The sequence below is a fragment of the Harmonia axyridis genome, chromosome 1, assembly GCF_914767665.1.
Source record: "Harmonia axyridis chromosome 1, icHarAxyr1.1, whole genome shotgun sequence".
In the NCBI taxonomy this organism is placed as follows: domain Eukaryota; kingdom Metazoa; phylum Arthropoda; class Insecta; order Coleoptera; family Coccinellidae; genus Harmonia; species Harmonia axyridis.
The window spans coordinates 50,962,159-50,988,885 of NC_059501.1; the positions used below are offsets into that span (position 1 = coordinate 50,962,159).

General features: G+C 32.6%; 1 protein-coding gene across 2 annotated transcripts; it reads right to left on the bottom strand.

Annotated features, from left to right (window-relative positions):
* Positions 1–380: 380 nt before the first annotated feature.
* Positions 381–25,371, bottom strand: LOC123686618 (growth arrest-specific protein 1-like). 2 transcript variants are annotated; one of them, XM_045626853.1, is made up of 3 exons: positions 25,152–25,371; positions 11,537–11,772; positions 381–4,694 (listed from the first exon to the last, which is right to left on the bottom strand). In XM_045626853.1, exons 2-3 carry the CDS (start codon positions 11,768–11,770, stop codon positions 4,140–4,142), a joined length of 789 nt encoding a protein of 262 aa, XP_045482809.1. In that variant the 5' UTR covers positions 11,771–11,772; positions 25,152–25,371; the 3' UTR covers positions 381–4,139. The 2 variants fall into 2 exon arrangements, with proteins under 2 accessions (XP_045482809.1, XP_045482812.1); XM_045626856.1 differs by lacking the exon at positions 25,152–25,371 and adding an exon at positions 17,576–17,685.
* Positions 25,372–26,727: the final 1,356 nt, after the last annotated feature.

The following is a 26,727-nucleotide window of genomic DNA, read 5'->3' on the forward strand; positions in this document are numbered from 1 at the left end:
ATCAATTAAAAATCAAATCAAGTTCAAAATTGATGAACACACATGAAATAAAAATTCATACAAATAATCAACATTTAATACAACTTCGAAGAGATTAATTATGAATTATTGATATCTATAATACTCAACGAATCATAGATACATATTTACAATTTGAAATATTAACAATTTTTTTCAGTCACTGGATGGCATTATTTACAAAATATATTTGGGTAAAATTGAAGATGTAGCTGGTGTACTAGCAGTGTTCGGAAGGCAACTCATTGAATAACTTAAAACCTTATAATGAGAGGTACAGCATGAGCTTTTTGCCTCAAACACATAATGAATACATACCATAGTCCACTCATGTTCTTGCACTCCTTTTTATCATTGATGGCCTCAAAACTATTGAAACAATTTGAATCGAAATGGTCCATAACCTTTCCATTTCAATTCAAAATTATATGTGCCTTCCATCATAAACAAGCTAATAATTCAAAAAATTGTTGCTATATTATATGAATTAAAAGAAAAAAGCGATAAATTAATAAATACTGCATTTTATATACGAGGTAGATATGATTTCACATACTCAGAAGATATTTTACATAAAGAAGAAACAGTTTTTTATAATGAAAATTCAGATCTTTTACATTTCCATAGGATCTTATATATGTACTCAAGTTGAATAACTTGTAACTGGAATGTGACAATTATAAATGAGGAGCGAATAGAAATTGATGAAAAACGAGAGAAAATATTTGTGTCTTGAATTTCGAAGGAGGAACATACCCTTGAAGATCATTCTTTGGTACTGTTATAATATTACATAGAAAATAGTATTATGCAATATATTTCACAAAAATAAAGGGGGAATTGAAGAAAATTTATAGTTTTAATTTATTTTTTAATGAAACCCTCTCTATTTATCGGCATATCTGATAATTGTAAGCCCAAGTTTAAAAAAGTCAAATAGGTGTGAGTGTGGCATTTATATATCTATTATAATAATAATAAATTCCTTTATTTCAAATCATCCCCACAGTAAATTACAGAGAGAAGCGAAATGATGTTATTCGCATGTCTCACAAGAATATATTGGGTATCAATTTGAAAACGAGCAAAGGGCTTTATAAATATACAACCACAAAAGATATTCTCGAAACCGTTGTGGTGAAAACGGGATGTTACGATGCTCTTTTATAAATATTCTTCAACTTGAAGAACAAATCGATTTTCCTCAAAAAGGTGTCTTGCGGTTCTTGCTAAATGGGAGCGCTGTTTCGGCTTAAACGGAACTGCGAAAGGTGGAATTAGTATGTATGGGAGGCCTTTTTTCGATTATCATCATTGTCTTCGCCGGGTAGTTAGAGGAGGAAAATTTCAGTTCGTAATGTAATCTTCGATTTGTCTTCCATTTTCCTCATTAAAATACTCCCAAGATAGATACAAATGAAATTATAAATTTGAGGTACGTAGCAAATTTTCCTTGAAATTATCAGGAATCTCTCATATTCCTGATAAAGGAAAAAAGTCCTATAAACATGGTCTCACAAACGCTTTGTTTTCGAGATACATGGTGTTCAAGTTTAATTTTTTTCTCATATTACTTTCCCTTCACAAGATATTTAACTAAAATCTGGTATATATATTCCAATTTGAAGTTTTCATCATGCGAAATGCTAATTTTGAATTCAAATCTACAGGGTGATGTTTTTTCTGGAACAGTACCCGCTTCTTTCCTCCAGAACTATTTTTTGGTGGACGACTGGTAGTTCAGAAAAATGTAAAGAGAAACTTCGGTCCAGAACTACACTTTTTGATTTCTTATAGTTTTATCTTATCTGCTATCAATTTCGAATAGAAAATTCCAAACAATTCCCAAGTACTTAATCCTCAGGAAAATCCAAATTATCAAAAATATCCAGCTAGTAATCTATAATGAATTAATTATTTATAGATTTTGGTACTCATTAATCATCTGTAGCGAAGATGAATGAAGATTGTATAAACGGGTATAACCATCAGAAAAAAGTACCACTACAAAAAACATCCTATATCTCGAAAACAAAGCGTTTGCATATTTTTTTTTTTTTTTAAGAAAACTCTTATTTTCCTTTGTACCTCCACATTAGGAACATGTTGTATAGAAGATTCTCTGTAATTGTCGCCGATAAATTAAAATCTAAATCTCAAATTAAACTAGTTATGGCTGAAATCTAAAACAAGTTATGTATCTTTCCTGAAATCGCGAAAATTATTGCAAATCCTTCAGAAAATTCTCTCTGTTCCCTTCTCTAGATATGCACATCCGCATCCCGACCAATGACATTCGATGAATTGATAAATTACCGTGCCTTCGAAAATTCTAATAGCGTAACATGAATTGAAGCGTGCAAAATCGTTGCAGGATATCCAATAATATACTGGGTGTTCCATTTAAAATGATAAAGTTCATATTGGCCAACTCACACATGATAATCGTGTGGTCTTTCGGTTTCCATTAAACAATAAATATTGACAACCGAAATTGAAGTGAAGCCTTATTATGAGCGATTTTCAAAATTTTTTGATATCAGATTTCAAATATTCGCTCCTAAATTTCATTTTCAACCAATCAAGATATTTATGGTTTTCTATCTCTCTATCTGCATCTAATTTCAACCTCTTCAATTCTCATCCAATTTTGATAAGTATATAGAGTTTCGGTCGAAGATAAGCGTAAGATCTCTTTTGGTTTCACTGTGCGTGGTTTGTGAAAATATAGGTTCTGAAATTGAATAATATTATGTTTTTCATGAAATTTTAAAATAAAAAGTAGATCTGTGGGCTAGGTAGGTTCATTTTTATATACATATAAATAAATGGATCTGCAAGGTTAGGGATTAAATCAACCTCATTTCAAATTCCCTCGTTAACATCGAAATCCTTTCAAGAATTTTGGAATACTTTTCGTAGTTTGGAAGTTATAGGCCATTGCTTGTTTTCAAAGAGACATCGGGTATGTATCTGTTGAGTACCTTAAAGTTGACATGGATAGGAATGAAGTAATGTGAACTTAGGAGAAATCTCATTATATACATCTATTATTTTTAGCCAGATACCGGCGAGTTATGCGATTATTTTGTTTGATTCGAAAATGGATAAGATCTAAAGGGTGATTCAAAAGTAGTTGTACAAACTTCAGGAGGCGACTCCTCAAAATATTCTAATGCGAATTGTCCAAATGAATAAATGTTCGTTTCCAAGATTCAAGGTGTTAAAGTCTTACATGGACGTATCCAAAAGTAATGACCTCTTCAATCGAGGAAACAGTGATACGGTAGGTGGCGACCCCTATAAAACAAAAAAATCAACTCACTTTAACGTCAAATTCATTTCCCAAGCATTCTTGTGAAAAAAGCAAAATAATGGTAATAACTTCAACACGCATCGATTATTAGGCTTGAAATTTTCAAGTCCAAATATCTAGAAAACGGTTGCCAATAGCGACTTGTGAAGCTTTTTTATGTAGATGATAGAGAAATTGATTATTTTACTGAAAAAGGTACTAGAAGTTACGCTTAAAAAAGTTATGGATCTTCATAAAAGAAAAAGAGGTATAGGTGGCCCCTACGAATGAGAGCAATAATAACATCAGGTTCGAATTCGACACCACAAAAAACCTCTCAATATCAATTTTCGTTTAATTAAGGGCAGTATTACGAAAGTTATTGAAAAAAAAATTAAATAAAAATAAAACTTCAACACCTCGTATTTTGTAAACGAAGCGTTTCCGGACATATTCACCTCCTGTTGTTTGTCAGAGTACTTTTGAATCACCCGGTATAATTGGATTGATAAGATTTATTTACAGGGATGAAATGATGAAGAATGAATTCACAAAATTCTGTATTGATCGATTTTCAGTCAACCGCAAGAATAGACAATTTGAGAACTCAAGTTTTGAATTTTCGAAATTATATCACAGATAATTCTTAGAAGAAAGACTTACTCAATGCAAAGAGATAAGTACTCAAATATTCAACTATTTTCTAATACCCTTGGCTCGATATAACTGTTTAATAAATATTTGTACCCGGCTCATTCACCCTTGGTTAGTTACAATAAGGAACCATCATGAATTAAATAATTCTCTAAACATTTCAACTACTATGTCACGTCATGAAAACAACAAGAATACTCAAAGATAAGACAAAGAAGTTGATGTTAAAGCACATTGAATGGTTTGGTTTTTCACTCACGACCACTATAGGAGAAATAGTCGTTGTCTTCCTGTGCTTAGTCACTGTTTTCTCCTTATGATTATTGTCAACATGGTGATGTACTATAATAGAACTTTCATTTTTAAAACGATGACGAGGTCGTTTGTGCTTACGGAAACAGAGTCTCTGCATGTTTTTTTGGATAGCGCGACAATCGTACTCTTCGGATCCGTCGCATTTACAATTTGTAAGTTTTGCAGCTTTTTCTTGTCTCATCAATATGGATATTGAATTATGACACCGCAAAGTACACTTTTTTCCATGGAACATCGAACGACAATATTGGTTGTAGTATTCTAGAGCCATAGAACACTCGGCATCTGCGGCGCATATCCACTGGGCGACCCTACAAGGCAGCACTTGCTCTTTTGCTTGACTCATAACCATTGGTTTGCAGACCTCTGTGCGACGTTTCTGATCTGCGCAGAATTCATCGCTGCATTCGCACTGAAAAAAAAAAAAATATAGTTAGATTCGTTGGAAGAGGAGCACCAATTTATGAATGATTACCAAAAGCGTAGATATTTTTTTTTTGAAGAAACAAGTCAATTATTCAATCAAAAATAAAACAACAAGGAATATTTCAAAGACACCAAAAATTTTATTTCGCATAAAAAAATTTAAGTCATTTGTGATTATAATAAACTGAAGAAACTCAAATACTATAACATGCCCACAAACTAATAACTTAAAAGCAAAAATTGTTGTTGAAAGGAAATAAACTCATTTCCTCGTAATATAGTGCGTTTTTTATAATACCAATTTCAACAATCTCCTCTTCATATTGGCAAACATTTCTATCACAGAATCAATATCGAGTTAAATTTCCTTATGGATAAATAAGTCCAAACGACCTGCCCATCTTTCCTGACCCATTGTTGATCTGAGCCAAGTTTTCGAAGTTGACAATCTTCTTTTAGAGCTCGCCACACTCGCAGGCATTGGAGGGATACAATTTAGTGCCAAGTAAACTTTCGGATATATGGACTTATCGCAAAATTTTAGTACAGTCAATGCCATATCTGACAGATTTTCAGTTCCACTAGTTCATTTTTTATACCACTTCAATTCTGTTTCCATTGAAATAGAAAAGAATTATTGTTTTGGGATTTCAATACGATTCTCTTTAAATTCAACCTAAAACCAGAATTATATATATTTCCTTTCAAATTCAATAGCTGTAGAGGGTTTTGAATTATTTATATTATACACCTCATTACGGAAACGGAAATCAAGATCTACCAGTACCTACACATCATGCAACCATGGAAGGAAAGTACTACGTTTGAATTAATCTTCGATTGAATCTGTTGGAGTGTAAACTCAGTTGATATGAATCTTAATAGTTCTTCTAATTTTTGAATAAAGCAATTCTACTTCTACAGTAACTGGAAGGATTTTTCATATCCATCCTATGTATGACATAGGATTGAATTTTGATTGTGATGAAAAATTTTGTGAAACTTGAGAGATATTTTGAAAGACAGTTAGACTAGCGATCGGTTAGTTAGAGTTAATTAATATCAGATATTACACCTACAACATTATCACTTTTATGAGTGACATAAACAGCATCTTAATTGAATTAAGTCATGATTAAGGATAACCTCAATATTTTAGATGTAAATTTAAGATAATAAATGTCCGAAACGTCGATATGGTTCAACTGGTTATGATTCCCCTCTCGCATAATAGTCCAATTTAGCCAATATCTCACTAACAAAATGTCAAGTATAACATTTTTTTTTTGATGAATTCAGGTCTCTTCCGAACCCATGTTTGAAGAAATTTTTACAAAATAGTCTTGTTATGAAATGACAACGAGATCTGAAGAACCCACATTACTATATTCTTAGCCCACATTGCTGTATTCTTTTTCAGTTCATTCAAACTTACATTGAAACATACAACTACAATATACTGAAAAACATTTTAAGTGATTCAGGGCCCGCCTTAGAGGCCGGCAAACCCGCTTATTGGAGGGAATCATTTTCAATGTTTTTCGATAAATCTGAATTGCTAAAATAATGTATTATTCAACACAATGGTTCATCGGCATCATCCGATTGTTTTACTTGTTTTGATCAATAATTTTAAGGAAAAAAAACCTGCTAAAACCGCAGGACCCTCTCTAGAAGGGCGGCAAGTATTGAAGGGCGAAATTTTTTACTTTTTCCGAGAAATCTGGATTCATAGGAGAATGTATTTGATAATTTTCCATTAATATTAACAAATTCCACATATGATTGTTTCTATCAAATTCACTAATCTTAAATACTTTTCATCAAGAATGTCTGCAACATGTATTCGTTTGTTTTTTTACTTAGTGTTGGGTCTAAGCGCATTTGAATAATGGTTCATCCGATTGTTTTATTGAATCATCTTGAAAAAAAACGGAATGTCCAACAGCGTTTCATATTCGAAAGTCAGCAGAATAATTCTGAAAGTTAAATTCAATTGATACAGCTCATCATTCATTCATTAGAATGCAGTAGAGCACATGAATAGTGTATGCCCTTCAAATTTTTTATGCCTTAATTATAAGATTTCTTTTATTATTACTTATATTCTCTAATTTAATTTCGTGAAAATACTTTTCATGAAAAAATCATGAGATTTTCCACACTGAATCTCTGAATACAAATTCACTTATCAACCCTCCGCTTTTGCTTAGTATAAAACCTCAAACCTGCAAGGGCTTCGACTTGTATTTTTGCCAGGGTAGCAGAAACGCTAGAGCGGACTCCTACTCCTACTCCTATAGATTTGCTAATCGATCAACTCACCCTGTATCATATGATTGACATACTTTCAAAGCTGCCATAATTCTTTCGATGTGAAAACAAATGAAAAAGCAATTCAGTGAGTTGAAAGAAGCAGAATATTCACTTGTTTTCTTTTTGACCTAAAGAATCTACTGTTAATAAATATACAGGGTATCTGGAAAAATGTGGGAAATCTCTCGGATTCAAATAAAACATAAAAAAATAAGATGAAAAGTTCCCATCATTTTTTTCATAGCGGCCTTCCCTACGGAGATACGGCCTCCTAAATGATGTCACTGGAAATCCATTTTAGTGGAATAAATTTCAAACTATTTAATATAATTTGAAGAATATTCGATATGATGAACAGTAGTAACTAGTAAGGACCTCTTGAAATTCTGTATGATAAAGAGTAGAAAAAAACAAATTTGGATAGCTTGAACATTAAGTTAAAAAAAGGTCCTGTTTATCATCGATCAAATGAACCGTTTTCGAAAAACAAAATAACAAAGGAATAATATTTTTTTTCTGTTAAAAAGAACCATGAATTATAATTAACGGTAACAAAGTGTGATACGAAAGTTATTCAAGGAACAAAAAAGTTCTAGTTTATATTATTGAATCCGACAAAATCACAAAGATTTTCAACTATGCAGTTTTGGCACAGAAGAAGAAGTTAACAACCTGGTTCGATCTTGGTAAACTAAAAGAGCTAATTTAAATTTAAGGCTGTATTTCAAGAGGACCTTACTAGTTACAACTGTTCATCATATCGAATATTCTTCAAATTACATTAAGTAGTTTGAAATTTATTCCAGATAATGGATTTTTAGAGACGTCATTTAGGAGGGCGCATCTCCGTAGGGAGGGCCGCTAGGAAAAAAAAATGATGGAAACTTGTCATCTTATTTTTTTATGTTTTATCTGAATCCGAGAGATTTCCCACATTTTCCCGGACCCTGTATATAAACGAGTCAAAGACTCACCTCTGTCATTACAAAATTACAGAGTATGTACAGTGCATCCCATTTTGGGTGAGACTGCCAGGTTTCTCGCTTGTTATTTAAGATAGAGCCTTGCGGTTTTCACGTTCCTGTCCTACTTTTTCGTGAAACTCAAGTTGGTCTAATCAGATTTTTCATAACTGTTTCCGTTCAAGAGATACAGGGCGATTTTGGAAATTGATACTTTTCAGACCCCTCCTTTATCTCCGAAGTTATTGGAAATAATGCTGAGATAAAAACTACGTCTGAATCAGAATTTTGCGTAGAATCCAGTGGCGTACTCAATTTTTTTTTTCGGGGTATGGTTTTGAAGATTCAACATAAACCTATATTTTTTTCAATGGAACACCCTATATATCATTACTTCGTTGAATTCGTTATTTTTTTCCCTTCAAAATGATGTATGACACTATATGGGTAGGATGGTCAGAAATGTTAAAAAAACACTAAAACATCAAATAATGATGATTTTTTGTTAATGAGCAATGGATTTGCCATATGAAAAAAAGGATTAATTGGATAATTTTAATTTGTGATTTTTATAAATAGTAGAGTAAGCAAACAAATATAATACACTCATCACTAATACGAAAAACAAAACGTAGGTACCTATCTAATAGCAACAAATGAATAATAAAAAAATTCATAAACATTGCATAATATCTTACAGATTAAACTGTTCAAATTGCTGTCCATTTTCCCTAATACATATAATATACTACAGTAAAAGACATAACAGTCTCGAAGAACTTCGTGCATCAAGAGAGGCAGTTTTCCAGGATTTACAAAACTGCCCTTTTATAATATTGAATGCACTCAGGCGTATTGAAAAGTTTTGTCAATTATGTATTAGAGGAAAATGGACAGTAATTTGAACAGTTTAAACTGTAAGATATCATGCAATGTTTATGAATTTTTGTATTATTTATTTGTTGCTATTAGGTAGGTACCTACCTACGTTTTGTTTTCCATGTTAGTGATTAGTGTATTATCTTTGTTTGCTTACTCTACCATTTATAAAAATCACAAATTAAAATTATACAATTGAATCTTTTTTTCATATGGGAAATCCATTGCTCATTAACAAAAAATCATCATTATTTGATGTTTTAGTGTTTTTTTAACATTTCTGACCATTCTACCTATATAGTATCATACATCATTTTGAAGGGAAAAAAATAACGAATTCAACGAAGTAATGATATATAGGGTGTTCCATTAAAAAAAATATAGGTTTGTGTTGAATCTTCGAAACCATACCCCGAAAAAAAAAATTGAGTACGCCACTGGATTCTACGCAGAATTCTGATTCAGACGTAGTTTTTACCTCAGCATTATTTCTAATAACTTCGGAGATAAAGGAGGGGTCCGAAAAGTATCAATTTCCAAAATCGCCCTGTATCTCTTGAACGGAATCAGTTATGAAAAATCTGATTAGACCAACTTGAGTTTCACGAAAAAGTAGGAAAGGAACGTGAAAACCGCAAGGCTCTATCTTAAATAACAAGCGAGAAACCTGGCAGTCTCACCCAAAATGGGATGCACTGTAATGTGGTGAAGTGTACAATTGGCCCATGAACGAGCGATCGTTACAAAATTTCGTGCAAATGCATTTCTTTTAATTTTTTTTTTCATTCTAGGCTCAATATTCTAGTTTTATAGAGAGGTTGCTTCACGGGCTTCGGCCGAAAAAAACGGTGAACACTAGCCCTATTCGGCCAATTCGATCCGTCGGTGGCTTTAACTCAGAACTGGACAACAAGAGAACCTTGCATGAACAGTAACTCTCAGGATATCTCGAAACTAGTTTTTCACATTTAACGCTGTTGAAATTTTTACTGAGATAATTTTGTAGATTTTCAGCAGTAAGTTCTGGTTTTAAATTTGATACGTGGGATGCCCTAAAATTTAAATTCTGATTCCACAGAGCTAGTACCCATGACCAGCGTATCTACTATTTCGTTTTCGATTTGACTTCTTTCGTGAAACAACATTCTAGTCCATTTCTTTATTTTCATTGATTTTTGCTGAATTTGTTGGTGTATCTGATGTTCGACGTTCATCATTATTGAGGGGAGCGCTGAAAGTCATCGCCCCAGCAGATTTTCTTCTGGTTATAATACAACAGACCGAACAGGACCGGCAGTTGAAGTAGCCCCAACATTTTCAACATCGCTAGATTCAACACTTGTGGTATCCTCTGACACGCTAATATTCACATTTTTATGAAATTTCGGTTTATCTACTTATTCTACTTGCATGTTTGCATTTATGTTGACATCTTTTTTTGTGGTGAGATTACGAATCATTTTTATTAATGATTTCTGATTCAAGAGTGAAAATCTTGAATTTTAACAGTAAATTGTTTTCCATGAGAAGTGAAATTTTCACTTTTAATTCATGGATTATTTTAAGGAAGAGTTTCTGAAGGTTGGACTCACTATTAATATTTTTATTTGTACTGTCAGTCATTGGGGACAAATCAGTAGAATCTATATATCTCCTGAAGCTGTTATATCTTCATAACAACACTTTTTGCTTAATTAGCACAACTAGGTTGGTATACTTCAGTACAAATGTTACACTTTGCACTATTTTTCACAATTGTACGCTTGCAATAACCACATTCGGGAATAATAACTTGAAGAGACTCGCTCACACCTACTTTCTTGTTCGACGACATTTTGCAGAATGATAAGTGGAAGATTCAAATAAATTGCACCTTGAGTAAGACTATTCGCCTATTGAAAAGTATACTAGAAATCAACTCAAATCTAAGGATTTATGAAGTGATTAAATGGGGTAATGAAATCAAATGCCTAGGTGTAACACTAGATAAAGTACAAATACGAAGCTAAGAATGATCAAGTCAATTGCAGTATTTCAACAGACAAACGGATGATTAGCATGGATCTAGCTAAAGCCATATAAAGATATAAGTGTCAGAAAATAAATTGTTAAGAGCTGCAATCGATATGTCGTCGTAAGAAAGCAATAAATCCACAGAGTCTTATAATGGAAAACTGTCACAGATTACCTGAAGAGAAGATTAAAGAAGATTTTTGGAAAAGCATGTCAATGTTCAAATGACCAGCTGGAAAGACAAGTTGATGCCAACCCGAGAACCAACCTATCACGAAAGATCCAAAGATTAATTACAGAAGAGCAGAAATTGGGTAAACTAAATTTCAAATTCCCAAAAAAGAGCCTCTTCAATCAAATACATAGGTTAACAACAAAACCACACTTCAGAGATCGTGAAAGAAATTTTCACATAATCATGTATCACCGAAAATAATTTAATTAATTTGCTTATGCGCAAAGTAGAGAACATTCCGCCAAAATTCGAATTATACTCTTAGCCAAAAATTTATCGATTCATCCACCGATCGAACACTGTCGATTAATCCTGTATATATGTGTGAAGAGAAATATTAAAATATTAGTAAATATCTAGTGGAGAAGACAATTGTGTGGAGTCTAGAAGGAAGATCGTAAATGAAAAACTGAGCATTCTCACCGTCATCAGATTCTCTCCTTCTTCCGTAGATAGAAGCGCGAGAAGGGAATGTTGGCAGAGCTCTGGGCAATGTGCAGGTTGCGGCCCTTGCAGAACTGTGGAACAGTCTAAGGCGTACATTTGCAGAGCTCTACCGCAGCCAACCCTGTAAGCGCATTTCATTCTTGCTTCTTCGCATGTCATAGCGTCCACTGCTCCTGCTATCACGGTCACTGATATCACGATCCACCACATACCTGAAAAATAAACAGAATGTCAAAGGAAAGTTTATGATTATTTCATATAAATTCAAATTTATTAATAACATTTTCTTTTGGATTAGAGTATATATCAAACGATTAACCAACTTTTTATAGAAGATTTCTCAAAAGAGAGTTTATATTTGAAAAACGATTGGAAAAATATGCCGTTTTCTGAATGAATATTCATTAATTATTTCTTAAAAATAATAATATAGATAATAAAGGTGGACAAACCCATTATTAACAAATTTATCAAAAAAATAGTAAACCCTTCACTCCTTGCTATCTCTGTTTTATCAAAAGAAAATTTAGATTTAAACAGCTGCTTCTAGGTGTTGCAGTTTCTTTGTTAGTTGTTAGTATAATTGGCCAACAAAATGAGTAAACATAGTGCAGAATGGTAAATGTTCAATCGACAGAGAACATCCATAGCAGGTTCAGCAATTATATTGGAATCACTAGAGATGACAAGGTCTTACATACGACAATGCACATTCTTTATTGAATTTTCCTAGTGCAAGTAGTTAAAATTAAGAGAATCACTAATACCAAGAGCGCAATAGTCAGAAACGCCACCTAAGAAGGCATCATTTCATTCCTATCGACATTCCCCAAATTATTATCTCCAACTATGAAAATTCGCTCAATCTCAACATCACCTGAAACATGCTCTATGGTGGCACAACGATTCTTATAAATCTGAAATCTGCTTTGAGAACATGAAATTGGGAGTATAGAAACAGTTTCAAGGATTATGCAAGGTTTACCATTAACTGAAACGAACAAGTCTTCAACATTATTATTCAACATACCCCACCTCCACTTTCCTTCAAACACCAAAGATGAGACATTTCCTTTTTAATATCATAGTAATTAAACAATTGTTATTCGACATCGCCGATCGAGGAATCAAGGCATATTTTAGTTGTCAAAATCACATCATACTCTGCTATATTAATATTTTGACATTATATTTCAATCTACCCCTGAATAATTTGGATATTTTAATATGTAATAGACATATAACTCATTCAAATTCCTGACTGTTTTTGAGAGATCGTTCTGCAAATCGATCATTCTATAATTTTTTATTTTGTAAGAATGTCTATAATTTTCGAATGTTGAGCAAGGAATAGTCTCAAATAACTGTTAGCGAATACCTACTCTTGGAACGGAAGGACCTAGAAATTTGAAATTTTCATGGATGGTTCTGATCTCCAACGCCGCGGTTAGGTTCGTTAATGAGCAAATTCCGACAAGGTATTTTGCTTCCATGATATTTTCAAAACAACAGATTCGTTTAAAATGTAGCATTTAGATTTGAAATGAAGATTTTAAGCACCATGCATCTGATGTTGATTGTGTCACCAGAACCAGAGTAAATTGAAGAATAATATCGAAAAAATTCCATCGGATTGATTTTGAATGAAGATAAAAAAATGATAATTTTAGGATTTAAACCTGATCATCATATCAGAACTTTATAAAATTCAAAAATAATATTGTAAAAAAATCTCGTTTCAAGTAATATTTGAAGTTGGGAAATATCTGATTCAGGAAACAAAATATCTATTCTATTCCTTCACAACGTTTCGGCCTATATTAGGCCTTCTTCAGGCTTATAAATAATAAGTTACAATCAATGACTCATGAAAAGGGAGAAAACAGAATATAATATGTGCCCAAAAATGATTTTCGCTACGCTCGGCTATGAAAAGTATGAACTATCAATCGCGTCAATCTACTTCTTTACTTCCTGGTAAAACAAATAACAATTTCTTGATTATTTTTTGTAGATGAAAATATTGGAGTTTTTATTATTCTGACAGTGAGTATCTCTCCACTTTTTCGTTCATATCCTCGTGTCAAATTTCGCAATATTAGCGGAGTCGGAACAGAAAATTCAAGTAGAATATCAAAAAAAGTGAGGAGTTTTTGAGTGTCCGTTAATTTATGCACTAATTGCGCCCTTGGAGACAAAATGTGTTGCCTTCAACGATGTAAGATCGTCATCTTGCTTACACACAAATTATTCATTGAACAGGCTCTCGAATAGGATATTGATGATTATTCTATCAGAATCAGAGTTGTCGGAGTAATCGTTCAGGTATTCAGAACATAACATTTTATCATCTTTCATAACGACCCGGGCTTTTACGCCTTTCACACAGCTGATATGAAATAGGGCACCACATTCTGAACACATCTGAACTGGATTGGTAACGTATTTCCTACAGTATGTGTACTGTTTAGTTAAATCGGCCTCTAGCTCTCCTACTATAAAAAGAGTTTTGTGCATCATCCTATCAAGTCTGCCGCTATTCATATATCAGAATATCATGACATTCGAAGAGAATTCAAAAATAGATGACATTGGAGTAAAAGGGTTCAAAAACACTATAAAGTTACTCACGATATGTGAATGGACATCAAAACGATAATATCGTCTAGATATTTACTTCTGTACCAATTAATGTCAATAGTAAACATTCTTTTTCATACTATTGTAAATTAAGCTTCAGCAACATTTTGACATGAAGGAGTTAGTTGATAACTTTAAATAGATTCATTCATCATTTGATTCACAATGTACGGATATGAGCTGCATGGAGATTACGACTAATATACAAAGTAAATTGTATTATGAAGCTATACTTTTCAATCATGTTTCCTACTCACTAATACTTATGACAGTTATTGTTATGCATTATAAGATTCAGATATTTCAAACAATGAATTAAATTTTTTATTGTGAATACAATATGTGAAGTATTTATTTCATATCACAAAGTATTGATTAGTTTTCGGAGATATAGAACTGCAATGTTGTGAGTTTTTTATGGCAGTTCTGTTATTCATGTCATTGGAATGGAAGAAATAAAAGTTCCGAATGAATAAATCAACCTATCGAAATTAAAATACAAAAATAGATATGTTGTGTTTGATTACGTTATGAAGTTTTTATCTAGATTTACCTAGCTCCTATTTTCCCATTAGCATTCAAGAATCAACAACCAACTATATGAGTGCAGAAACATGATTTAATGAACTTTTTAGTGATCATTTTCGAATGAACAAAATTTTGGGCCTCAGATTTCAAAATTTACACTCGCATAATACATTTCAGACCATATTGAAGAACTTCGATTTAAGGTTTATATTACTATTCCTAGCATAATCCAATGCAATCATTGAAAAAAATGTTCTGATTGAGAAACAGGTAAAGTCAAATATTTTTCACAATTTTCAATACAATATTTGAAATACCCTATGAGGATATTTCTTAAATTCAAAAGTTTCAGGAGTCAGGACGTTTCCACATTCTTTTAGGTCCTTCGGAAATGCGGTTCACGCATAGGATATTGAAAATAAATCTATCGATATCTTGAAAACTATTCGGGCTAATGAAGCAGTTGAAACAAAAAATCAGATAGAATTGAAGATCATTCATATCAGAGAAAAAATAAGAAATAAAATTTCATTTCAGAAAAATTATTTTCGTTCACTTTATGAGTATAGATACCTACAGGCTTACAACTCTGCTATCGCCGTTTCTTGCCGAAATTCGAAGGTTTATTCTAAAAAACTGGTTATTCAAAGTATTTTCTATCGCTGGCCAATACTTTCTCCCATCTTTCGGGCAGTGTATGAATCCTGCATTGAAAAAACTAGTTATCTTTTGAAGATGATCCACGAATCGATACAATTTTTTGTAATTCCTCATAAGGCAGGAAGTGCTAGTCAGCCAGGCCGTGTGCCACTGATCGACACAATTGATAGAGCAACGTCTGAAGAATACAGCGGGTGGGGTAGGACTTCCCATTTCAACGTTTCCAAGTATGTCTCGACCATATGGGGTTTAGCATTGTCATGCTGTAAAATTACTTTATCATGTCTCTCGTTGTATTGTGGCCATTGGTCTTTCAATGATCGGCTCAAACGCATTAATTGCATTCGATAACGATCGCCTGTGATTGTTTCAGTCGGTTTCAAAAACTCATGTTATACTACACCGAGCTGGTCCTACCAAATACTGAGTATGACCTTGGAACTGTGAATATTCGGTTTGGCCGTCGACCTGGAAGCATTACCTGGATATCTCTATGATTTTCTGCGCTTAGGATTATCGTAATGAACCCATGTTTTGTCTTCAGTTATGATGCGACGTGGAAATCCCTTTCGTCTTCGCTTTGCAAGCTGCTGTTCACAAGCAAACAAACGCATCTCGTACGGCACCCAATCCACTTGTTTCTGGATCATTCTCATGACTTTCAGGCGTTTTGAAATGTCTTGTTGCGTCACTCCCAATGATCCTGCCAATTCTTTGTTACATTTGACACGAGTCTTAATCAAGTAATGCCTCCAATTCTGCATTTTCGAAAACATTCTCTCTTCCACCGCCATGCTAGTCTTCGACTTCAAAATCATGGTCAATCGAGAATAACTTGTTGATACAGACACAAATCGACTAATATTCCGACGGCGTTTTGTTGACAAATACCTAAGCTTCTTGGGCCGCAAAAATACTTTAGCTTAGTAGAGAACATCGATTCAGTCATAATCACAATTTTCAGATTCCAAATAGGCCCAGTTTTCCAGAAACATCCAATAGATACTCGAACTTAGAAAACCGTGCATACACCTGCTCCTATTCACAGAAATTGAGTAGTAATTAGTACAACGGTAATTTCTGAGGAATAACTCTGGTGAGTACTGCATTGAAGACTTATGAACTTGTAATGGAACAGCGAGTAAGAGAATTTGTGGAGAAATCCCTAGATGGATCACAACTAATGGATTCATTGAACGTAGAAGCACAGAAAATCACATCTAGTACTATCACTATCAAGCAAATCATCGAAAATATTTTTTTTGAGCCTGATGAAAGCTTTAAACAAGGACAGAAGTAGAGAGTTGAGCAATTCATACAAAGTAAATAAGAACTTGATCATAGAAGTCAGAAGAATTCGAATAAAGTATTCTAGTGATCTCAACTCAAATCAAACACCAACTCGGGAGATTGACTTTAAGTTCTTATATGTTATACGTAGACAATCTAATACTGTCCAAACCAAGCGACAAGGAGGAAGAAATCTTGAGGGGTATTTAACCTAGATAAATGAGAGAACGTCTGACTCGAAACTTCATAGGAATAAAAATACGATCACCGCATAAAAAAGGCTGAAATTCCTTCAGAATATTCAATATCCCAACCTGAATATTCATACCAAATTTTTAATGAAATATCGGACTTATAGAACGCGAAAGATTGATTTCCCGATTATTTCACGTTTTTACATGAGCAAGCATTTGAAAGATGGTGAAATGGAATACTGCCCGGTCCGAATATCTGTATCAAATTGGATCATACGACAAATAGAAAATAAAAATTATGTTTATCTAGGAATTTGACTCAGAGGATCTTTTGAAATGAGTCACCCTGTGGCTGAATTATATTTATTGTAGTATTAAAATTCTCCGATTTGAAGAAAGCTCGATTTTTATATTAGAGATTAAAAATTTCAGTTCTCAATGTACCTACATATGAAATAATATTTTCAAGCTTCGTCAAAATTTCAATCCGATCACATTAGCATAACGTAGAAAATTCAATAAAAACATTGGAAAAGAAAGACCAATATTTCCTGACAATAGATGTGATCGGTTAGAAATTTTGCGTGAATGTATAAAATAATAATTACAAGGTTCGAACAGAATTTCATTTTGAAAACGTTGTCAAAACCATAGAAAATTCAAACAGATTATTATCTAATTGCATATGCTAGATTGGACTTACTGATTTGAATCGAGATCCTGTGCGAGATTCACCAAACGTTTATACTATCAAACATTTAACTATGCGTACCTACTACCTACCGGAGTGCATTTGGCGATTTTCGATTGTTTGAATTTTGCTTAGGTATACGTGACACTGAACATGTTCCAAATCAAAAAGAGTAAATGCAAATAAATCGCTATTGGTAGAGAGATAAGCTTCAATCCGATGATGTTAAATTGAAGGTAAGCTTTAATTGTAATTATGAAAAGAAGTGTTGATGAAATGGTAATTCATATCAATGGATTTCACTTCGAAATAAGTCAATGAATCGTAAAAATTTCATATTATCTTAAAATGAAGAACAAGCCCTCAAAGACCTCACGACAGGGCTTTTCTGCTTGAATTTCTCATGGTTATATTACAACAAAATCAAAATTTTGGACGAAGTTCAAAGCTGTCATCATGAATACGTTGAGTATTTTTATTTTTCAATAATCTTCTTGGATTCAGTAATAATTATCGAAAAAATAGGGCAATCAGTTCAGGAAACGAGCACTCAAAAATAACCATATTATGCTGAAAAGACAACATTCTTGCTAAGAATGAGGAATTAACTGATGAAGAAAATCATTTGACATTTTCTCATTATTCCTTAAATAGTATTATTACCTTCTGAGCTACGGCTTGTTTCTGCGTAATGGTGGAGACCACAGAACAGTATAAACGTATATTCAAAGGTGCAATTTGCGTATTAATGGACGAGTGCTCAAAAGTTCCTGAACTTTTTTCCTATATTCTGCTAATATTTTTATGGTTCTGACGAGGCTGCGAACACGAAATTTGAAATTATTATTCTTCATGGATATGCAAAATTTCAATATGAAACATGGCGTTTTTTTTATTCGATTTTCTCTGCATGGAATTACTGTTCTAATAACAGAATGGGACATTGAAAACAAAATTGGGGTTGAAAATTTGAATAGTAGACATTTTTAAGGAATGATGAATTTGTTCAGGGAACAAACGCTCAGAATCTTTCGTTATGATTCAAATTTTAGAATGAAATTGTTGAGAAAAATATGGAAGGATCGAAGATAATATGTTCTGAATTAGATCATTCAGGTAACAGGATGAATAATAAAATAACATAATTGAATATTCATTTTTTCGCGGAAACTATATTTTCATTTTCCTAGCTCCACATTAAGATGGCTCATATTGGAATGGAATTGATACTTATTAATATTCAAAAAGGATCATGAAACGCAATGATGCAATGCGTATTTTTAGTGATTAATAATTTCGAAGTATTGCATTTGCAATATTTAGTAGTTGTTTGTGAACATTGCCGCATGCATAGATCAAGTCCTCAGGTGTCATTCTTAGGGCATGTTATCGTGCCCCAAAAACAGAATATTAGATTTTAACTGCAGATCCGGTCAAGTATTGATCTCTGAATAGACAATCATTTTTCTCGAGAGATTGTCTTCGATCTAATTGATCATCGCAATCAAGCATTATAACAAAAAATCAAAATTTTCGACATAAACTTAAAATGTAGATGGTAAATATCAAACCATTTAAAAAGGGGGATGTCCATGAATCACAATGTCTTAAAAATTTTCACATTTTAGGAATAAAAAATTTAATAAGTGAATTCTACGAGGAATGCTATAATATACAATGTTCCTAACTGATCTAAACAAATTGAATGGTAAACTCGATAGTGAATTTGTGAACAAACATTTTCTTACCCTCTTATTACAATAATTTAATTTGTGGAAATTTACATAAGGTAAAATAAGCTATTCCTATGGTCATAATTTCATTATATCAAATGTTAAAATTTCTCGAACACTGAAAGGTTTTGAAATGTTCAAACGAAAACATAGTTTTATCATATATTTACGCTAGTAGTTTTTAGTGTTGAAAAGAAAGAAGCTTCTTCAGCAGTTTGCATTGTTTGCAATGAGACAGTAATGGTGTTTTGGGCTAAGTAGTGGAGGAAGTTTGAGACCACTGCATATATATGCAGTGGCCGAGGCAGTGACATTGAATAACTCAATACTAACTAAATAGTTAGTTTTGAGTTATTCAAGATGACGACTCCTTTGTACGTTGAACACCTGATAAGATGACCAAATATTAATTCCTTAAAATTTTTAAATAATCAACCTCCTTTCATCCTTCTAGGGAAAATTTTTGAGTCGAACATCAGCCTTCATGACTATCTCCGTTAGGTGTGTAAATTTGATGACGATCGGATAACCCAATTAATTGAAAAAAAGTAACAAACATTCAGATATATTCGTAGTATAATAATATGGATTAGTTCCATAAGCGAGTGGTCTTTGAAAGAGAAATTTTATCAAACCTTTTTGTGAAATTGCAGTGACTTGGGTTGACTAATTTGAATTATAATTCATTAAAATGAATAATGTGATCAAAATTTCAATTCCTCATATTTTGATAAGTGATGATTTGAAATGTGCCATATATAGATAAAAACATTTCATGCATAAAACGAATTATCACGATTCAAACTTGGGGTTTTTAATTCCGAATTATGTTGCCAAGTGCAGTTTTCAAGAAATGAATATATTTTGATTTGACAAATCATCACCTTCAAAATTCATATTTGAGATTCTGGATCTTGAAAGATCGATACAGTATAGGAACCTTTCAAACCAAATTCCACACAAATAGTTCTCAAGTTTTACATTATAAACATTTAAAATTTTGACTATGAAATTTTCAGAGATTTTTTTCGATTCGATTTTTAAAAATTTTTACCAACGGTTTTTTTTCAAAACAAAATATGTGGGATTTTATGAAGATTTGAAACGTTTCTTTCTGAAATTATAATCTGAATCTGATCCAGATATTTCAAATAGAAAAAACACTGCAAATTCCACACCATGGTTTAATATTTTCTTCTCTTGGAGAATCAGCATTCTGATAAGCTTTATAGTTAAAAAAAATAATTTTCTCTCGGGACTCGAATAAACATGATTCGACGCTGCTTGTTTGCAATATTATTCCTCGTATTAAGTATCCTGTTGGTATATGTACAGAGGAGAATTCAAAAATTGGATGATTTGGGAGTCGAGATGGGAGTAAGAACTGTGCTGAGAAAAATATCGAAAAATATTTTAAAAGCAGAAAATAGAAGAGTAGACACTCGTTTCGGGCTTTCGGCCCTCAACAGTACGGTGAAAAACATTTTAAATTTCATGTGCTTGTGAACTTATTCTGATTCTTTGATTTTATTGCCTAGGAGGACCTATCCGGTATAACATAAGATTTTTTCCAAATCTCATAGTTTCTGGGAAAATATCTGAATGGCGGACGAAGGAAAAATTAACAAGTTTCATCATTCGATTTTTGCGTTCTACAGATCCCATAACTTCAAGAAAATATTTGGAAAAAATCATCCCAAAATTGACAACTCTCCAATGGTACCTACCATACATATCTACATGGGAACTAAAGTTTTGAATGTAATCCGTTTCAAGCAGAGCAACTCCATTAAAAACACATTTTAATGTTTTCGTCAGAAATTTATTATATCCGTTTCCGCTCATTTCAAGTTTTAGAGTTGACATCTAAAATTTATTCTATATATTTCGGATGTCGAACTCGGAACAGCGAATACGTTCGAAATTCAAAAAAATAAAACGGTGAAGAAAAAGATCAACACGTAAAGTTAACCAGCGGGAGATCTGAATATAGGATTTTCGTGCTGGAGGTCGAAAAACTCCAACAGCTTTATAATTAGAAGGACTGTTACAGGTGACATAATCTCGTTACTTTGGATCTGCAAATATATAATTTATTTTCGTATTATACAACGAGAGGATGGTTTGTTGTTCAGTTTCAATAATAAACGTTTGAAATTGAAGGTTAACTAATAACGTTCTACAACATTTTTCTGCAAAAGTTTTGGTTGTTGTAGGAACCAAAAATTATTAATAAAAGCCGTCCATTTAATAGTGCTGGTGATTTTTCGGAAGAAAAAAATATGTACCTAATACATTTTTCAACGTTTATATATGGTTTAACAAAATAAGAGAATGGTTGAATATAGCAAATCCATTGTGAAAGCATAGTATAAGGAAAGGATACTTCCTTATACTATGGTGAAAGATAGAACTTCTCAAAAACACATTTAACCTCGCATTTAACGAAATAATAAATATCAATCTTGACAATTGTTCTTACGATGCGCGATGGTGCCACTCTATGACTTATTGCAATTTATAGATTTGATTGTTCACCGACTCTGAAATGAGAAAAATTAAAGAAATTACTGAAGTATTCCAAAGTTATAATTGAATTCTATTAGATAGGTATCCACTATCCACTGAAACCATAAAAACGTAACAAAGAACCAATACAGTAACTTTAGTAAAAATGATTCAAAGAAGGGAAAAATTAAGAGAGAATAGAAGATTTCAATCAATCTAGCCTTGCCATTCTCGCCAACGGAATTTCATTAAGAATGAAAAGATACCATACCATAGAAAACTGTAATGTTGAAAATTATCTCTAACAAAAGGAAGAAATAACTGTACCAATGGCATAATGCTTACCAATATAAATGTTGGAAATTCATATTGGTGATAAAAACCCCGAAATTTCTGGAGATGCCTATAATTCTTTTCGAAATTACAGTATATTTATAGGTGTGAAGTTAATGGTTACATATATAAATAATCTAAACAGAAAAATTGAATATTTCACCACACTACTGGTCAACCACCAGTCGAACAACTGATTTTCAATCAAAAAAGCATTACCCCTTTAAATTTTAGAATTGTGAAATATTAAATATCATGATATAACTGATTATAAAAATATTTGTAATTAATTGCCTTATGGAAGAACTAGGAATATTTGTTTCATTAGAAAAAGTAATTACCGGATATAATTATGCAAATATTAAATGCGCGAAGGAGCATGTAACACAAGACACGTATTTTGAAACAAAATTAGGCTAATTAATACTATAATGAATATTAGATTGGAGAAATACAGCATCAAACTTTTACATTGTTAGTTCAACAGAGCTATATGTAGGTATACCTAGCCAATGTGTTGATTGAAAGTTATTTTCAGCATGTTGCATATTATGGGCTCAATGAATGTCAATGAATAAATGGATTGAAATGTACATACGTGGAATTATATATGTTATTAATTTTTTATGTTTAACTACCCAGAAAAAGGTAAACCAGGAAGTCTCAGCTTTGTCTTGAATTATAGAAAATTGTAATACTCCTCCTTCAATGAGAAAAAAATGAAATAATTATGAATAATGATTTTCCAACGGCAGAATTTGAATCCGGGGTTAATTGTTTCGAAATACGAATCAACAATTCAAAAATTTCTAACTCCAAAATTATTAATACTAGCGGTAAATAGTATTGTGTTCAACATCATTGTAGGAATAAAATAAGTTTTCAATTTCATGTATGTGTAAATAAGAATCCGAGATATTTTTTTTATTTGTCCTTGTTCTCTTTTATTATGTGCCAGTAGGTCTATTTCTCGATCTATCTAAAGCCTTTGACTGTGTAGATCACACCACTTTGCTAGGTAAAATGGAACAATGCGGTATAAGGAATAATCAACTCGAACTGATAAGAAGTTATTTGAGTGGTAGGAGGCAGAAAACAACTTTGAATATTGATGGCACTACATATGTATCTGGTGAGAGACAACTGCTGATGGGAGTGTCTCAGGGCAGTATTCTTGGACCCCTTTTATTCGTTATTTACATCAATGATTTTGCTGGTGTATTTGATTTTACACGAACTCATCTAGTAATGTATGCGGATGATACAAATATTTTGATAAAGAATGCCAATATACCTTCGTCAATCGAATCAACCAAAGAGATTCTGAATTGTGTGAGTCAATGGTTTGCACACAATAAACTAGCATTGAACATCAAGAAAACCGAATGCATAATGTTTTCTCCTAGATCTCGGGATTGCTGCACACAAAGATTACATTATAATGATGTTGAAGTAAAATTTAGCAGTGGTATCAAATTCTTGGGTGTATTGTTGGATGCACAGCTTAAATGGGAGGAACACACAGAATATGTCCTGAAGAGACTGTGCTCAGTCGATTATAGTTTAAAAGTTGTAAAAAAACAAGTAGGTGAAAATATTCTCAAAATTATATATTATGCAAATGCACAATCAATAATGTCATACGGTATTATTTGCTGGGGAAGCACTAACCTAAGATCAATTTTCGTTGTACAAAAAAGAATATTGAGGAATATGTTTGGATTAGCATATAGGGAATCTTGTAGAGGCATATTCAAGAAAAATAATATACTGACTATTTATGGTCTGTATATATTTAGATTACTTTTGTTTTTTGATAAAAACCAACATCTTTATAGTTCCTACAAGAATACAAATAACTCTAGACGACTAGTACCATATTTTTACCCTAAACATTCACTATCGCTAACTGAAAAACATCCAGAGTATGCTGCATTGAAGTTGTTCAATGCTTTACCTAGAGCTTTGCACCTAATAAGTGTACATAAAGAATTTAAAAAGCTAGTATATAAGTTAATACTTGATTGTGAGCCTTACAATATGGAAGAATTTTTTGATTTTTGTAAAAGATAAACTTTTGTTACTCGTTGCATTCTTTATGAATTTATTTTTAAGTTTTTGCAATTTGTTAATACTTAGTTATGCCTCTTGTGTCCGTTTCTTTGATTCTTCAATAAGCTTATGTATGGAGGTTATTTTTGTATTTTGACCATTTTCGTAACTTTGTCATGTTAATGTGATAATTTGGGAAATAAAGTAGTTATTATTATTATTATTATTATTATGGTTAGTAATTTTTGTGATAAATTTCATGCAAATAATTTCTATAATTTCTAGATCTCTAGATGGCAGAAGGCGTACGATGGACGGACGGATTTTTTTAAATTTTATTTTAGGTTCTACGGCTCTACACTCCAGAATGTAAACTGAAAACTTCAGGGGTAGTAAATCTTTTTTTACTTGACTCATTTATTATTGGAATAATATACCAAATGCGCTTCAAGATTTATATGGAGACCTTCTATTGTTCGGCATTCTGAGTATAGGGAGTTTTACCAAACAAAAAACTCATATACAGAATACACACTTCTTATTCTTGAATTTCAGTTGGGTTATATCAATTTTTGTACCTTACCACATTATCAATAGGTACGTTCAATGATGTTCAAAAACAAAGACATGTTAAACTTAGATCTCATAAATATATAATAGGTAGGTACTAACTCTAGCAAAACTGAGTTCGGGGATTCTATTCTTCATGTGATAAATGATAATGTCAATACCAAAATGTTTTAGAAACATTTGACACATATGAAAATTATCAGGATAACAGTTTTAGGTCGGTGAATAAAAATATCTCTAGAAGTATTGCCTAGCAAGCCAATTATCAATAGAGGACTATATTACATAAATAATTATTATAATCTAATATGATGTGAAAATAATGTTATTTTTGTAGAGATTACAATAAACCATAAGTATAGTAAAATAGGTAATTATAAAATAACACGAACCGTCTTAGATTTTTTTGTTTTCCAGGCCTAGTTACATGTTATTAGAAAGTATTCCTTGAGATGTTCAACAGAGCACAAGTGAATAGTCGAGTCGATTAAATATTCCTCACGACACGCAAAACACTAACACATAACTCTCGTAACTGCGATCGAGATAAAGCACACTGTTCACTCTTTCCTCAGCGGTTGCTCGCGCGCTATTGAGAGATCTTGTGGACGGTGAGGATTAAGTTGTGTTTGGGAGCCTGACAGGCCAATAAGTACCTGATCGGCCTTTCTGGACCCTAGTTCTTTCTTTTTCTTTCCCCTCATTCATTTATTTTGTATATTGCAGATGTTGCGACACTTTCATTGTCATCTCTCTCTCTTCTCAATTCTTCTGCTGTTTCTTTTCATCTTCCACTGATTGGTTGTCAGAGGATGCTCGGTAGAAATAAATAGGTACACTCAGATCTTAGATTTCTATTGTAGACCAGTGAACATTTGAAGGTTGAAAACGAAGAGCAGTGACCTCTTCTATTCAATGAGAGACATCAACAATAGTTGTTTTTCCAATGAACTTCTTCGATTAATTCAATTCTGAGGAAGGGATTGAAATAAAACAATTTTCGAAAAAATGTTTTTTTTTTTATTATAAAATGCGTACTTTCAGGTAAGTACTCATTTTACTTCAAGTACAGAATGGAAATGAAGTTTCATAACGTATAAATATGTTATGCATTGGTTTTGGTTCTCACATTGGATTGATCCTCTGAGTTCGAGAACACGATCTATGAATATTTAAAAAAAGAAATCGGGCAATCATATAGGAATAGTGAACCAGAATCGGATCAACCGGTACGCTAAAACGCAGGGCCCCGTGGTCCACAGGGGCCTCCGATCGAATGAACTTTTCTTCACAATGAAAATTTGTCCTGCAAGTGAAAATAGAAAATAATTGAATAAAGAAGAATAACGTGTACATTGCCACAATCACACGAAACGCAGTCAAAACCAGAGCAAAAATTCAGCTGCCAGTAAAAAAATTTACATCAAATCAAAAAGGTTCCACTTCTGTATGTTGTCTTCATTATTTTTTATCTGTTTGCAATAAATTTCTGTAACAGTGGAAATGAAGAACATTCGAGAAATGTCTTATGACAATGCATCAAATATAAGTGGCAGCTATAGTGGAGTGCAATATAGTTTAAAGTCTAGCTAAGCTTGTGCAAATTTCATACCTTGTTCGGAACATTCATTGAACCTAGTGGGAGCTGAAGCTGATGAGTTGATTCAAGAAGTCGTAGATTATTTCTAAATACTACAGTCTTTTAATAGCACAGGTTAAATTTTGGCGAGTCTTTCCCGAGCCAAATATCGTAGTTGCGCCCTCTCTCGAGGGATTACGACCCCTTTAAATACGTCTGGGCCGAAGTAGTGTGGTGCGAACACCCATAGTGCCATATGTGACCAGACAGAGTCAATACAAAATATTGACAAATTCACATATAACTTGAAATCTTTGTGCATAACCAGATTGTGTGCCTATTATGATGCTGTTAAAACTTTGAAGTTTGAGTATAAAAATATTTCGAAG

Bases quoted from the DNA above. Each gene is read 5' to 3' on its own strand.
- LOC123686618 (XM_045626853.1), bottom strand. From the start codon at position 11,770: ATGTGGTGGATCGTGATATCAGTGACCGTGATAGCAGGAGCAGTGGAC. The intron at 4,695-11,536 runs GTGAGAATGCTC...TTTTTTTTTCAG, and splicing joins AAGGAGAGAATCTGATGACG to TGCGAATGCAGCGATGAATT.